Source organism: Oratosquilla oratoria, chromosome 28 (genome assembly GCF_046742065.1).
Source record: "Oratosquilla oratoria isolate Oo_2021 chromosome 28, ASM4674206v1, whole genome shotgun sequence".
NCBI lineage: Eukaryota > Metazoa > Arthropoda > Malacostraca > Stomatopoda > Squillidae > Oratosquilla > Oratosquilla oratoria.
In genome coordinates, this window is record NC_134804.1 from 32,519,279 (window position 1) to 32,535,246 (window position 15,968).

A 15,968-nucleotide genomic window follows, 5' to 3' on the forward strand; every position below is an offset into this window, starting at 1 on the left:
CGGATGAGATCTAAAGAGATCATTTACGGCCCGATCTATGTGTAATGCTGTGACCTTACACACACACGTATGTGTGTATATATATATTATATATATATATATATCTGTATATACATATATATATATATATATATATATATATATATATATATATGCATGCAATAAAAACACTGGGAACGATTGTTTTATAAATGCAAAGTAACCACTTAAGAAAATAAACTGGATGTAATATACGAAAACGCTCTGCTCTTTTTATTTTCTAAAGTGGTTACCTTGCATACATACATACATATATATATATATATATATATATATATATATACACACACATGTACATATACACACACACGACTGTTCCACCTGACGTCGTGAGTCTGCCACAACCACAAAGTCTGAGGCGCATCAAAAACGAGGCAGACGGTGGCGTGTCTGCTACAGACACTGACGGAAATGGGTTCTGGGAACTAAGTTTATGTCAAGGCTAACTTCAGGATTTATGACCCAAAATCATATTTACATTAGTGCAGAAAAAGAAGAAGAGGAAGATGATGATGATGATGATGAAACGTCTAAGACAATGCGACACGTGGTCAAAGCGGTTCCTATATTTAATGTATAAAACTTATATAAATAAAATTTTCGGTGTAAATCTTAATTAAATATTAGCTGAAATTTTGTGTTATTTTGTCAATAAATGTTGCTATTCAACGAGACTGCTTCGCTTACAAACCCCTTATGTCCAACATTCCTAACTTTTCTTGGAGTGTTGCAAATTCAAACCTATTGACATTTGGTCATGGTCATTTAGCCAATCGTGTGCACTTACGTCCCTCCCCCAGTTACAACTGCACGTGTTAACGGAACCCCCTGTGTATAAGGAGTGTTGCTAGCAAGACAATGGAGAAACCCCAGCTGGTAACAATGACGACTGCAATTAGTTATGGCAGTCAAACCACTTTCATGAAGGTGACAAAGCTTCTGTTACAATGAATAGAGTGCCATCGAGTGCCATCAACAAAGACCAAACTCGGTTGACGTCTACCTTTGTCCTCTCGAGCAAACACAGGCGTGCCATACATACATACATACACACACACACACACACACACACACACACACACACATACACACACACACACACACAGGTAAAGTACAGGGGAAGCTCAATGTTTTTGCTTTGACATTTCACATGGCTCAAGTCCCCACGGACCTGGGGGAGCCTCTGTCTCTTGCTTGTGGCACCCAGTGAGTGCAGGGAAAGGTTGAGACACTCCCGAAAGAAGTAAGCGTGATAGTCATGGTAGTTATAGTTGTGGCGATGATACTGGTGGTCGTAAAGGTGTGACAATGGTAGCGTTAGTATCAGCCATGTCGACAACATCACTTACAATTTCAACCGCCGCGGTTCAATTATAATGCAAGTCAATGGAGGCATTTACACGCAACCGTGCAGTTTTTCTTTGAATATGCGGTACCGCCGCGGTTTCCGCGCGGTTCAAACCGCTAATGTGAAGAGGGCCTTAGTGATATTAATGTTAATGTGAAATACCAAGATATCAGAAGAAATTTCGATGATAGCTGTGACTGAAAAGCTGGTAAATCTGTGATCGATCAGATGCAACCCAAAGATAAAATTCTCTATCATATTTGCACCCCAGCGGTCTCACAGGATGGTTCGGGTGTGGCCCTGTGAGCGCTCGCGAGGGAACCTTCCATTCTAAACTCTGCTGAAGTTAAGTATGACCGGAGGCGCAGAAACAGGTGGGTGCGTCCTCGGACCCCAAAGGATAAAAGAAGCGTAGCGTTGGCGTCGGCGCCATTGGGCACACCAGCAGTAGGCTTCGCATTGGTATACTCTTCGATTTTTTTTCTCTCTCCATAGATTCTCTCTGTGTTTTTTTATTTGTGTATTTAGACTTTTTGTTGTTCTTTGATACAGATAAAAAAAAAAAAAAAAAAAAAAAAATGGGGGCGTGGACCCGAAAGGGTGTGGCGAGGAAGAACGGTAGTTGGCGCCGGGGCTTGGCGCCAGCGTATCGTGGATGTTTATGTTGTCATGCTAGCCTTATGCGCTGCTGCTGTCATGCGACGTTGCTGGCACTGACGTAACAAAGCGTGTAAATTGTGACGTAACGAAGTGTGAATGTCACGCCATGGGTATCAGTGTTCTTCGGTGTTTTTAAGACAATCCCAGACGTGACTCATTGTCTGAACATGAGGGTATACCTATTGTACTGTATGAACCCCCTGTGTATAAGGGGTGTTGCGACTTGCGTGACAAAAAAAAAAAAAAAAAAAAAAATCCGTGACATAAAAATCCCTCAGGTAACACATTCAGATACAAACTTTTCCTTAAAATCGTACAGGATATTTCTATTCAACTCCTCCTTAAACCTGAATCCATCACAGATATAATCTCTCAAGAGAATGCAAGGACAAGGTCGTTCCGAGCATACCAGGACGTTAACGATCTGTGGTTTCCATAACGGACTTGATAAACCACGCAAGGCACACTCAAACAACCCCTTATTCCGACCCATGATGAGTAATGACCTCATCGGTGATAACGTAGAGATACAAGTGCAGTGGTTACGAGAAGCGTCTATCTCTCTCTCTCTCTCTCTCTCCCTTCCGCTCCTCTCTCTCTTACTCTCTCCTTCCTCTCTCTTCCTCTTCCACGACGCGACGCTAGCCGGAGTCACGCACGCGCTGTGCCCGTCCCTCTCACCCGTCAAAACCCGACACGCGCCGCAACGTCGCCTCTTCTTCCCTGGCCCCTCCTCCTCCTCTTCCTCCTCCTACTGCAGGCCACGCGCCCAACGCGGACACACGCAAACGGCACGCACACACGCACGCAAGACGTGACCGCAACCAAGAAATTGGCCGGGAGGATTCTTTCGGGAAGAAAGAGGGACAAGAAGTCGTGGAAACGACAAGACACAGTGCCGGAAAGGTATCAAGGGAGATAGCTTTCCGTGCGAGTGCACTAAAACTCTGGAACGGACCCAAAGGAGGAAACAGCTGAAAAAAAGTCTAAGTCAAGTTAATGGAGACAGAGACTGTGTGCAAGAGGGTAGCTCTCATCCTGTATGTTAACATTACATAAATACAATCAGGTATTTATATAGCAAACAAGGACTTCCAAGTTCGAGCGTTTGCATTCATTTTTCCAGTTTCCATTTCTAGTCCGAGGGCAAAGGCGACCTTCTTGTGTTCTTTGCGGTCACCGATTCCAAAAACAACCTGAAGGAAAACCCACCCACGATCTAAGGGTTCTTCCCACCTCAATTCACCTGAGGGGAACCCCCCACTACCTCGACCCACGATCTATGGGTTCTTCCCACCTCAATTCACCTGAGGGACACCTATCACTACCTCGACCCACGATCTATGGGTTCTTCCCACCTCAATTCACCTGAGGGTCACCCTCACCCACTCCCGCGTCGTCTTCGGGTGTGTGCCACACACACACCAACGCGCTGAGCTCTGCAGTAATTTTTTTCCTACGAAGTAAGGACGTCCTCTGACTCATCCTTTGTTGCTATACGAGGAATTTTCCTCAACGGGAATCCTGTTTAGACACGAGGAAGAAAACTCTGCCACGTTGTCGACGCCTGGAGTTCTGGATAGTTCCCAGTAGAAAACATATGTATCTAAATAAAGTACCCCAAATGTAAAGAAATATATCCAATTAGTCCTGAAAATTAATCAAAGAGTATCCTAATATTTTATTCATAAAATATATTACATGGACGTTAATTGTCGAATATAATAATTTGCACTATTGGATTTTTTCTCAGACTTGAGCCCACTTTTGTCCTCTTCATTCAATTTTGTATCCTTTTGCACGTAAGTACGTACCAACAGCATAAAAATATCCGCATGATACTTTCGCAACCATACTGGGAACCCTGGTTCTGAGTAAATCAAGACAAGAGTATCGACGCCAAAGATGTTGACGTCACAAGTAAACAATGCGCAACGTTCGATCGGCTACGTCGCTCTCAGTGTGGCTTTATTCCCTTTTTAATAATCAATACCTTGACATACCTAACCTACCCTAACCTAACATAATCTAACTCGTAATGGATTCTAGAGAACAAGCTGAGGAACTCAACTCCTTGAAGAAGTCGAAGTCTATCTGCACAACGTTCGATCGGCTACGTCGCTCTCAGTGTGGCTTTATTCCCTTCGTAACAATCAATATCTCGACATACCTGACCTATCCTAACCTAACCTAAACTAACTTAACCTAACTCATAACGGATTCTTGAGAAGAGGCTGAGGAACTGAACTACTTGAAGAAGTCGAAGTCTATCTGCAGGGACTCGAACTCCCAACTTTCACGACGGTTGGACAACAGCGACGCTTGCAAACAAACATGAACGAACTGTCACTGCATAATTTGAATGATGAACCGCGTGGCATCGGGATTCCACGAGCCAGCGTAGTTTGATTCATATTAATTAAAATTAGTTAAATACAACCAGGTCAATGTTTATTAAATATTTCTACAGCCTAAATCTGTTCTCTGCCAACTTCCTCTCCCTCCCTCCCTCCTTGACTCTCGTTCAAGACGCCAAGGGTACATTATCTTCCTTGCTTGCTTCCTTATTCCCTCAAACCTTTCCCCAGGATGACGTCATTCTCGCCATCAGGGACGGACATGATGGAACGCTCGTTAAAGTAAAATGCTCCTAAAAATAAAACAAATCACGGATAGTGTAAAATGTCAAATGCACTGCTGAAGCTACTTTTGCCGCAGCCTTCACGGAAATGGCCTCGACGCTGATTTCGCTACAGTGGACGGCGAGGGGGAACTCCGGGTGTGTGTGTGTGTGGGGGGGGGAGAACGCCCCCTGCCCTCTCCTCCTCCTCGCCATTCCAGATTTTGGCCGCACGGCAACAAGCTTGGCTGTTAGGGAGCTCAACATTACAATGCTGACTCGAGCTACTACGGGAGAGTACTCGTGTAGAGTTCCCCCCTTCCTCCCCCTACCTCTCCCCTCTCCACCTACTACCCCTTCCATATCGCGGAACCCCGTACAGGTCCGGCTATAGAATGGGGCGATTCTAGTATGACGCCAAGGAACGGACTCCAGACGGAAAGGTGTTTCGATCGACCGTGGCACCATCCCCCCTTCCCCCGTCTCCTCCCCCCCCCACCCGTTTCCTGCGCTCATACGAAGATGAACGCTGCTGGATGGAATCAGCTGGAGGGCGTATTCCATACATACACACAAAGGGTTCTGTGGCACTATTGTCATACTCCATGCCAAATCCCCTTTGGCACTGAGCGTCACTTGCTCCTATTGAAGTCACATGATGTCACTGTTGTATGGGAACAGTGACATCACTACGGAGGGAGGTGGAGGGACGTGGGTGGGGTGGGGGTTCAAAGGAGCTCAATCAACCGTCTCCGCGCTAAGTGGCACTCATTTTACTCCTGATGACGTCAGGCGGCCTCACTCGGCTGTGTGGTGGTCCACCATTCTTTGGAGGCGAGCAATCTCAGACAGTTCATTCTGCCTTGAAGGTTTCCGAGTCAAAATTATGATTTAAATTCTAAAAATTATGATTCAAATTCTTGCAAAGACCGGTGCAGTGAACGCGCACGCACGCACACACACACAAACACACACGAAAGCAAACGTGTCACACAGGGTCAACCAGTTTGACTGGAAGATTACTCCAAGATTCTCTTTAAGGCGTCGCGTGGGAGAATCGACCGAGGGCCAAAAAATACAGAAAACTTTCCTCGATAAACAGAACACAATAAAACACAGTTATTCCTTAACGACCCGCCTCTCAGCTGGGGTACGGTAACCTCGTCTCAACTAAGCTAAACTAAACTAACAAAATTGGTTCGAGATCTCTCAAGCTCCACTGCACAACCCAACGCGGCATGGTCAACCTGTCCGACAGATACTCAGCCAATCAGCGAGCAGTATCCCCCAACACCCTCCCACGCCTCAGCCAATCACAGAGGTGCAAAGACGCTGTCATAACTTCTCTCACCTCCTTAGCCACACCCTCCCTTCTGCATCAGAAGACGGAACTGCACTGCAGTACCTGTTTTTCTTACACCCTTTACTCCCGCGGTGGACAAGACTAACGCCGCAATGTCCCCTTGCTTGTGTCGTATAAGGCACGCAACACGGGGCTTCGGGACGCCCTTAATTTCGTCCCTAAAGAGTCAGTGCAAGGAGTATGCCCTGACCTGGGCAACTCTTCCTTATATGGAAGGGAGGTAAAGGTATTTGTACATGTATACACAATGTATTTAGCTATGAGCTTCACCCTTCACGTTTCCTAAAGGTAAGGACTAATGAATTTAGCCACCAGCGTTTCTATCCTTGTAACAATATCACACTAAAGAGATGGAGTCAAAGTGATGGTAAAAGAGAGATTTAAGATTGGTAGCACGAAGAAATGGACAACAGAATTCAAGCGATCAGCATTCCTCTTCAAGTGGAGATTAATTTCCAATCATATAAACCTGCAGCGTGCCTCTGTTCCGTAGGGGTGCAAATAAAATCCCTATAGTTCTGACTCAGTACTCATATAGTGAGCACTGAAATTATTGGTTGTTTTAAGAGAAGGTTTGAGGACTTTATGGATGAAGATGATAGTTGTTAATGGACATGGAACTGCCTGGTGTAGGTCTTATGGTCTCTTGCAGTCTCCTTCATTCTTATGTTCTTTGCATTATATAGCCGATACGAGTCTGTACCTTAAAGGTCTGGAAGGAGGAGTCCGCAGACTCGTGGTTTCTGGAAGGAGGACGAGGAAGATTCTGCTGGAAAGACGAAAAGGAGGGGGGACGAAGGTGGGTCCCGACTGCGCAGACGTCTGGACCAGCGGACCCGTTGGCACGAGAAGCTCGTAAAAGTAATCAAGAGGAATCGTAAAGAAGAAGAAGGAGAAGTAGAAGAATGATAAGAAGAAGAGGAAGAGGAGGAAGAAGAAAAACAAGAGGAAGAATAAAAAGAAGAAAGGATGAAAAGAAGGAGGAAAAGAAGAAAAAGGAGGAGGAGGAAAAGAAGAAACACAAGAAGAAAGAAAAGAGGAGGAAATACATGAATAAATAGAAAAAATGGAAGAACAAATTCAAGAAGACGAAGCAGAAGGAACACAAGAAAACGAAATACAAGAAGAAACACACGAGAAAAAGAAAAGAAAAGAAACAGATGAAGAAACGGAAGCGGGTCAATGAAGTGCAGTGAAACGGAAACGTCTACGTTTCACGCTTAATCAGAATAATAATGACTGGATATAGATTCATGATTTTTTAAAAAGACACTCAAGAGTCGGGGCCGTCCTCTTTACTGTATAGGTTACAGTCCGATCATAAATCAGGAGAGGGAATGCAAAGAGGATGTGATACTTTTCCTTGATTGTATTTTCCGTTTCTTTTATCTAGTAATAGTTTCTAGAACGCAAGTACTATATTACATAAATATACACACACATATAGTACCTCAATTCTGCATTTGGTAGTACTAGTATATACATACACACGCACACACTATATATATATATATATTCCTCTGCATATACATGTGCACAATCATGTACATTATCCCCTCCCTTTCTCTCGTACCCTCCGCTGAAACTATCGGTTGTTTTAAGAAAGTTAGACAACTTTATGGATGGGAATGACAGGTGGTAATGGACATGGAACTGCCTAGTGTAGGCCTTATGGTCCCTTGCAGTCTCCTTCATTTTATGTTCTAATGTTTATTCGGAACTGCCTAGTGTAGCTATATGGTCTCTTGCAGTCTCCTTCATTCTTATGTTCTAATGTTTATTCGGAACTGCCTAGTGCAGGTCATATGGTCTCTTGCAGTCTCCTTCATTCGTATGTTCGTATGTTTATTCCCCCATCCTCCTACACTCGTTCATCCTACTCCCTTCCCTCCCTTCCTTCCTCCCTCACCCTCCACCCCACCTCTCCTTGTCTCAGACATTTTCTCTCTTCCATGCTTATCTCTTCCTCCCCATTTGCTCATTGGGTCTCTCTCTATCTCTGCAGAGAATCCCTCTTTGTTGACCTTTTTTTTCTTTCTTTCTGTCGTTTTCTTTAATCTATTCGGCCTATATTGAGGAAGGCCTGCCTCCTTGCATCTCGTTGTGCTTTGTTGGAGTGGTGTACACAATCATGCAAATCGTCGAAAATCGAGGTGAGAGAGAGAGAGAGAGAGAGAGAGAGAGAGAGAGAGAGAGAGAGAGAGAGAGAGAGAGAGAGAGAGAGAGAGAGAGAGAGAGAGAGAGACCTTAATTTTGTTACACGAGGAGCGGGAAATACCCGATGATGTGGCTGCTACTGCTGGAATGGAGCGTGTGGAGTGGGGAGTGTGGAGTGGGTGGGAATGGGGGTGGATGGGAAGGACATTTCACACCCGACCGACCTTCCGTAGAAAGGACACGTCATGGATTTACTCAGAGACAACCCCCGCCCCCGTAAAAAAAAAAAAAAAAAAAAAAAAATCATGGCGTCACCTGTTCCCTGTGTGCTCGGATAGCCATGTCCTATAACATTGAGGATCGAACTCGGGTCTACGTCATCGTCAAAAGGCGACCACAATTCTTCGTAGACACACACACACACAAAACAATACATCAATTCAAATATAGCTATGATAACTAGAAATCAAGGATATAGATTACGTTAGAAATGTATATGAACTGGAGGCTAGGTATGTAGAATGGGAGAATAGGAGACGGGATCCGACGAGTGTTGCGCCTTTCAGGTATACTACAACTAGATAAATACAAACAAACAAACACACAAACACACACACACACACACACACACACACACACAAACACACACACACACATCCAGATCCCACAAATCCCTACCGGTAACCACTGCAACCAATCAGCGACCTCCCCCAACTCCCCCACTCCCTATTCCCACCCGGTCCCTCCCTATCTTCCCTCCTTCCTTCCTTCCCCTGGTAAGGGAGCCATTATTGATTACTTCTGTAGCCAGCAACTTGGGGGTTGCACGCTGGCCGTCTCTGCAACGCGCAAAATCGTATCACATCTTCCGCACACAACGAACGCCTGCCGGACAATGGAACCTGACACACGGTCTTCCAGAACTACACAAACATATCTTTTGTTGTTGCTGTTGTTGTCGAGTGTTCAATGTATTTATGTCCGTAGGGGATCGTTTCTCGTTACGGTGATTTTTTTTATTGCTTGTAAACAAAAATGTATTCATATAACAACAGCTAAAGATGATTTTCGATTTTACTCTTATCTCTTATTTACACACACACACACACACACACATATATATATATGTGTGTGTGTGTGTGTGTGTGTGTGTGTGTGTGTGTGTGTGCGTGTGTGTGTGTGCGTGCGTGTGTGTGTGTGCGTGTGTGTGTGTGTGCGTGTGTATTCGTTCATTTATCTTATTATTTTCTTACATCTAAGTAGCACTGTGCAGGTACACACGTCCGCACTTGTTCCTAAGCCCTAATGCATATGATACGTAGACCCCCTTTCACCTCATGTACTCGTACAGTCACAAGCAAAATTTTTGACCTACCACAATTTTTTTAACCCATTCATGAAAATAACTTTATTGTAAGCTACATAGTACATAGGAAAAATATATCACGTACTCGACAAAAAAACAAATAAAATATGTTGACGCTGTGAAAAATGTAGCGTGGGTCAAAATTTTTGGTCGTGGATGAGATGCCTGTTAAATACTTCCACACATATCAACCCTCTCGCCAGGAGAAACTCTCAGTGTTCCTCTTCTTCCTTTTCCTTGTTCTTCTTCCTCTTTGCCGCGAACTGGCCTGGGCCATACATAAAGTACATATCGCCCAGGTCAGTGCCAAGCGGTTTCGATGAAATGAAGAACACCTTACAACATCCGCTGTCGTTGTTAGGTTAACATTAAACACGGAGGGAAATAAAGGAGAAATAGCCAACAACTACAAAAACGTCATCTGCGGGCTTCATTCGTTTACTGCAATCTCTCTCCTTCTCCCTCCTCCCCTGCTGCGATTGCAGCAACACAGCAGCACATTTCCCCCCACCTCCTCCTCCAAGCCTTCTACCACTGCGCCACAGCGGCTACCACCACCACCACCACCAACTCTCGTTATGCTGCTACCACTGCCGCCGTCACACATCAAAACCCAACGAGACAACGTCACGACAAAAGCACGTACGTCGAGGCTCATTACATCCATCACAAACACAGCGACACGACAACACAAGCCTTGACAACACAATCATGCAGAAGCACAACACAAGTGCAGCACCACGTACAGAACCCCGTAACACGATCCTGCAGCACACAGGGTCAGATCCCACGAGGACAGTTGCTGTGCTGCAGCACAAAGATGTCCTTTTGGTCCCTACGAGTCCTCAGCAATTGAGGACTACGGTGTTCGAAGTACTGACAGCTACAGCATACACAAGCCTCAGCTGCAACAAACGACATGTACTACCGGACCTGCAAGCTGCTACAGCTCTAAGACGCCTCCGATAGCCAAACAAGGCTCTACGATCTCCAAATGCTTCACCGAACACTTGATAGGCTGTGAGCTCCAGATACAACACACAGCTCCTGCTAAAACACAGCTCCCTCCCTCTGCAGACGGTATAGTTATGGAACACAGCACTTGCTACTACTTGTGAGGGCGACAAGCGCTCCACAGCATGAGCTCACAGCACTATTTGGTTGGTTCTACAGGGCGCAGTCAACGCGCATAGCGAGTGCTCTTGTTTCTACAACAACACATCTGCGGCCAGCTGCTCACTGGCCGTGCACACAACGGCAGCAGCAACGGTGGAGCAAAGATCAAACGCTACTGGTTCATCTGCATGCTGCAACACATAACAGAAGTCTCTGGCCCTATTGGCTGCAGCACAAGATGACCTCTCCTCTCAGGTATAAACCCCAAGACTTCCCCTGGCCCCTCCTTCTTCAGTGCCCCCAACAGCGCGGGCTTTGCAAGGAGAAGAGGAAGACGAGGGGAGCGAGGCCCTGCGCTGAGCCGAGCCAGGCCGAGCCAAGCCGAGTCGAACCGAACTCCGACTTATCTCTCCACGCCAAGCCAGGCCAAGCTAGGCGAGCACTACACAATACACGTTCAATACGGGGAACTATTTCCGGACCCTGAAGACCCTGCTCGTACCATTGCAATTGCAGCAATCGGCCTACAGGACCAACACGTCTTTGTCTACCGCGTGTCCACGCGCTCGGGGGTAAAGTCCTCCTCCCGATGGACGGAACCCTACGGGCGTAGAGACGTACCACAGGCAGGCCCTACGCGCCAAAACACGAAACCAAACACTGGGGAGGCGACACGCGTACGGGTGACGTGCATCGACTGAAAGACTACATCAGATCTCGCCTCTCCTCCCTGTCCTGTCTGGCACCACGTCACAGCAACACTGACTCACTGCAGACTCTTCCTGGGACACCCACTGCCTTCGCCAGGCCCTGCCACCTCCTCCTCCTCCTCCTCTTCCTCCTCCCCTCACCACTCCCTTCCCTCCTACACCCGCTTTAGCTCCCCTCATACTCGTCCGCCTCTTTCTCGTTCTCTAGATCCTCCTGCATCCTCTCACTTAACCTTCATTCTTAATCCCACTCCAACGATTTATACATACTCCACCTACCTCCCCCTGCCCTCCACCAACACACTCTCCACTCCACCCTTTATACTGTATTAATACAACAACTCCAAGTTCATATTACTGCAGTGTCGCATACGTACGCACCCCTGGTCTTATCGAGTATAATGTAGTCCCCCCTTCCGCCCCCATTCCCCCTCCAGTTCAAGGTGGGCAGGGCCTAACAGATTGCAGTCCCCCCCCCAACACCCGCCCTCCTGACATTTCACCAGCGCTTCGATCCTTGGGTATAATACCTTGCCTAAGAGATGGGGTCATACAAGTGGCAAGATATGGAGGAATTCAAAAGTGATCAGCATTATTCCTTAACGGGAGATGAATCTACAAAAGCAAGATCATGCTGCGTCTACCTGGTCCGTAGGGGCGTCGTGAAAGTCCCTAAGTATATAGTGACGGCATAAAAGCAAGGTTCTTGCCGTCCTAGGTAACCTATGCCATCAGGTTATTTGTAACTGTGCACAAACACAATACTGTGTATTCAATGACAATTGTATGGGGAATAACAATTAACGTGAAAATACTATCAGATTTATAAAGAAATTTGATAATAGCTACAACAGCAACATGATATAAAAATAATAGTAATAATAATAATAATAATAATAATTATATAATAAAAAATAATCATAATATTGTTTGAGCGTTAATGACAATTACCCCATCCCCCTCTAGTAGTAGATTACCAATTAAATGAATAAAATCGCCTGGCGACAAGAGAAATAAAATGCGCCACCCAGTACGGGAAGGACTAAAAATAAAAATAATTAAGCGTGGCTGGTTCTTTGAATAGGAGTGCTAATGACAATGCATTCAGGAGAAAGATTCATCAAGGAAAAGAAAAAATTCGAGTACATTATACGGCTCCATCTTGCGTCAGAATTACAAGCGGGTTTCCAAATATTTCCTCATTGTACACCTACACGCCAATTTGGGAGACACGCCTCTCGTGTCTTGTACTACACACACACACACACACACACACACACACACACACACACACACACAAACATGCACTTGCGCACACGTACAAGAACTCGTACACAAATACGTACACACACACAAACTTATAAACATTCTGTCACGTCCACACACGGAGGTGCTGCGCCCACACGGGATTAGCAGCCCGTCCGCCCACACCAAGGTGATACGCCGCACGCCCATATATGTGTGTGTGTGTTTTTGTGTATATATATATATATATATCTATATATATATATATATATATATAGATATATATTATACATACATAAAACGCGTGAACGTGACTTGAATAATACCCGAATTGTATGCACATGTTGATTTATTCTTTACGTATTCACTGTTTTCGTTAATTTAATTTTTTCATTTGTTCCTTAATCATGCATACTATGTATGCATACATGCACACAGGCACACGCGCGCGCACGCGCACACACAGGCACACGCGTGCGCACGCACACACACGTATAGTGGTAATGAATATTGATTTAAACTGAATTAAGGTCTTTTTCTGTGAAATGATGAGATTTGGGGATTTACCTGTCGTGGACACAAGTCAGCTTGATTGAAATGATATGAGACGTACTTGCAGTGACAATGGCGGGAGGGAGGGGGAGGGGGGAAGGGGGGATAAATTAGGACCAGAATCCCCCCTTTTCAGAACAAATTCCCCCCTCTCCTACTCCCTTCCTTCTTCAGATGGATAAAATCGTCTGGCGCCTTCGAGAACAATATTTTTGGATGTGCAATTTATAACTGTCATGTTAGGTCATGTTAGGTAAGATGACCTTTACTCCACCTTCCCCCATGAGGTCAAGACTGCTCCTTCAGCTGAATAAAATCGTCTGGTGTCAGGGTTTCACGTGATGTATTAATAGAATTTTGTTTTAGAAATTATTCTAATCTCGAGTGAACGCGTTGCATAACGATATATGAAATATTCGGCTAAGAAAGAGGGCTTGGTGCTGACGTCACCATACTAGTCCGCAAGGTCATCTCATCCAGCTCGCCGCCGCTAAAACATGTCAACAAGAGTTGGTAAATCATTGACAAATAAATATGTTGGTTATTCTTATCAATTCATTTATTTCTTGTATTCACTGTGTTGCGGTGAACAAAATGGTTATATGGTCTGCGTTCGTTATTCCCTTGGTTATTTGGACAGCTGTGAAAAAAAAAGATCGGCGACTCTCTGTCTTGGTGTTTCTCCCACACGTCCTGGGTCAGAACCAAATGTCCGGAAGAGTAGCAAGGGTCCACTTACCTTGAGCCAACGCCGCTTGCCCGCCTCCCCAACGGTGCCAAGGCCCTGTGACAACCGCAAAGACCGTTCGGACGCTACTGGTGTACGTCTTCAAGGAACCCTGCCTGTCCTACTAGCCATGCAACACGTCATCGGTCATCATTATCATCATCATCATTATTATTGTCATTTCACTGGTAACCAGCGTTTCTAGCCTTGGTAGCACTACCGCCCTTACCGGGGTTATCACAATGGGATCTTTTTCCTCCGACATTCTACCTCCATTTCAATAACTAGAATTTGACTTCGCTTACAGACATCTAGAATTCTCCAAGAACAGTTGAACAGTATGTCTAACATTCGTAAAGGTTTACATTTTCTTAGTCCATCATTCAGCTTTGCTATACATACGACGGAAAATATGAATCGATATTTTGAGATTTGAAAAATAAAGTATTGTAACTGAAGTAGTTTTTTTTTCTCGTATGATCTCTCAACTGTTGGCGCTAGGAAAGCCCAGTGTGATACCCCTTTAGCATGAGCCATGACGGTGATAAAAGAGATAGATCCAAGGAAAGTAATATCAGAAAAAGAAGGCATAGTGGACAGTAAATCTACTCACCTTTCTTCTCCGAGTGCAGACACATCTCCTGTCATACAATAATACTGCGTGACTGAGGTCCATAGGGATGTCATGCAAGTCAGTATTAGCAGTATAAAGCTTAAGCAGTCAGTATATAAGTTAATGTGGTCATTACGACACATCCTCCCTCTTATAGGGCCATGCAACATGTAGCTTACTGTCGGATGGGGTACGTCTTCGTCGCCATGACCATATATGGTCATAAATGTAAAGAACACTTCGAAGCGCGCGGAACGATAAATCATAAACCACCAAAGGAACAGATCAACGAGACAATAAATAAATGACGAAACAAATAAATAAATTAGTAAATAAATTAATAAACAAATTGTGAATTAAATCGAATTAATGGTCCTATCATCCCAATGTTATTTACCGGTTGGTAGATTTAAACAACTATGCCTGATGTGGGACTGGAATAATCTCGCTGCCGATGATGTGGTCGTCTTTAGGAGCCTTCAATAAATAGCTCAAGGCCTTTCATTTATTCTTCTATTTATCTAATTATTTATATGAAATTTGTGGATCAATGCGTCTTATGATTCGTTAGATTTTTTTTTTAAAGAATGTTACCTAGAGTCTACTGCTTAACTAGAGTTTTTACTATGAGTCACAGGACTGTGCCCATCTCTGCCACGTCACTCCTGCAAACTTCTCCAAATGCAGCCGTGAGGAGCAATCAGTAAAGCTTTAGTTACTTTAGGAAAAAACTCTCTCTCTCTCTCTCTCTCTCTCTCGTTCTGTGTTTAAAGTCAGTACGCTCACCAGAACCTGCGGTTTCAGTATATGACTGACTGACTGACTGACTGACTGACTGAGTGGTCATGACAGCCACGAAGGAACAGAAATGTCATGCACAACAGCTGACGTCACATTGCTGATGTCATGTCAACAGTTCAGTCGTGTCTGGTCATGCACACACACAGAGCCGAATAAAATCACCTGGCGTCAGTCGCCATGCAGGAAGAGTGCCAACAGGCACGGGAGGGAGTCATGCAGTCATGCACACTATCACATGACAGTCATGCACACTACTCGTGACTTCCCTTCGCCATAACCACGTGACGTCATGATGTCACGGTACGTTCCTATGACGTCTATAACCATACCTAGTCATGCACAATGCAACATGATATCATCATGCAAGCTACTGTGAGCTACTAAGCACGCTGACGTCACTGTTGTCATTGTCATGCATTGCACGTGACGCTCGTATACCATGCGCATGATAGCGTGACTTAATGGATACCTTAAATTAACACCATCACGAAGTGGTCTGACACCTCTGACGTCAAAGTTACTGACATCTCTGACGTCAAAGTGACGCGTGATGCGTCGTCTGTAAAGGAAACGTGGACAGTTGACGTCTGCTCATAAGTGACATGTGACGTCACGCCAGCATCAACAATAAAACAACACGTCATAAAGGGT

The 15,968-nt window shown here is 45.0% G+C and overlaps 1 protein-coding gene across 18 annotated transcripts in view; it reads right to left on the bottom strand.

Annotated features, from left to right (window-relative positions):
* Positions 1-15,968, bottom strand: part of LOC143040296 (uncharacterized) — a 273,272-nt gene that overhangs the window by 47,238 nt on the left and 210,066 nt on the right. For 16 of the 18 annotated variants that reach the window (XM_076211157.1, XM_076211153.1, XM_076211155.1 and 13 more), the window contains one exon: positions 15,787-15,876. The exons of the other annotated variants lie outside the window; for them this stretch is intronic. In XM_076211157.1, coding sequence (XP_076067272.1) covers positions 15,787-15,876 — 90 coding nt within the window. The remainder of the gene's footprint in view (positions 1-15,786; positions 15,877-15,968) is intronic. 18 annotated transcript variants of the gene reach the window in all.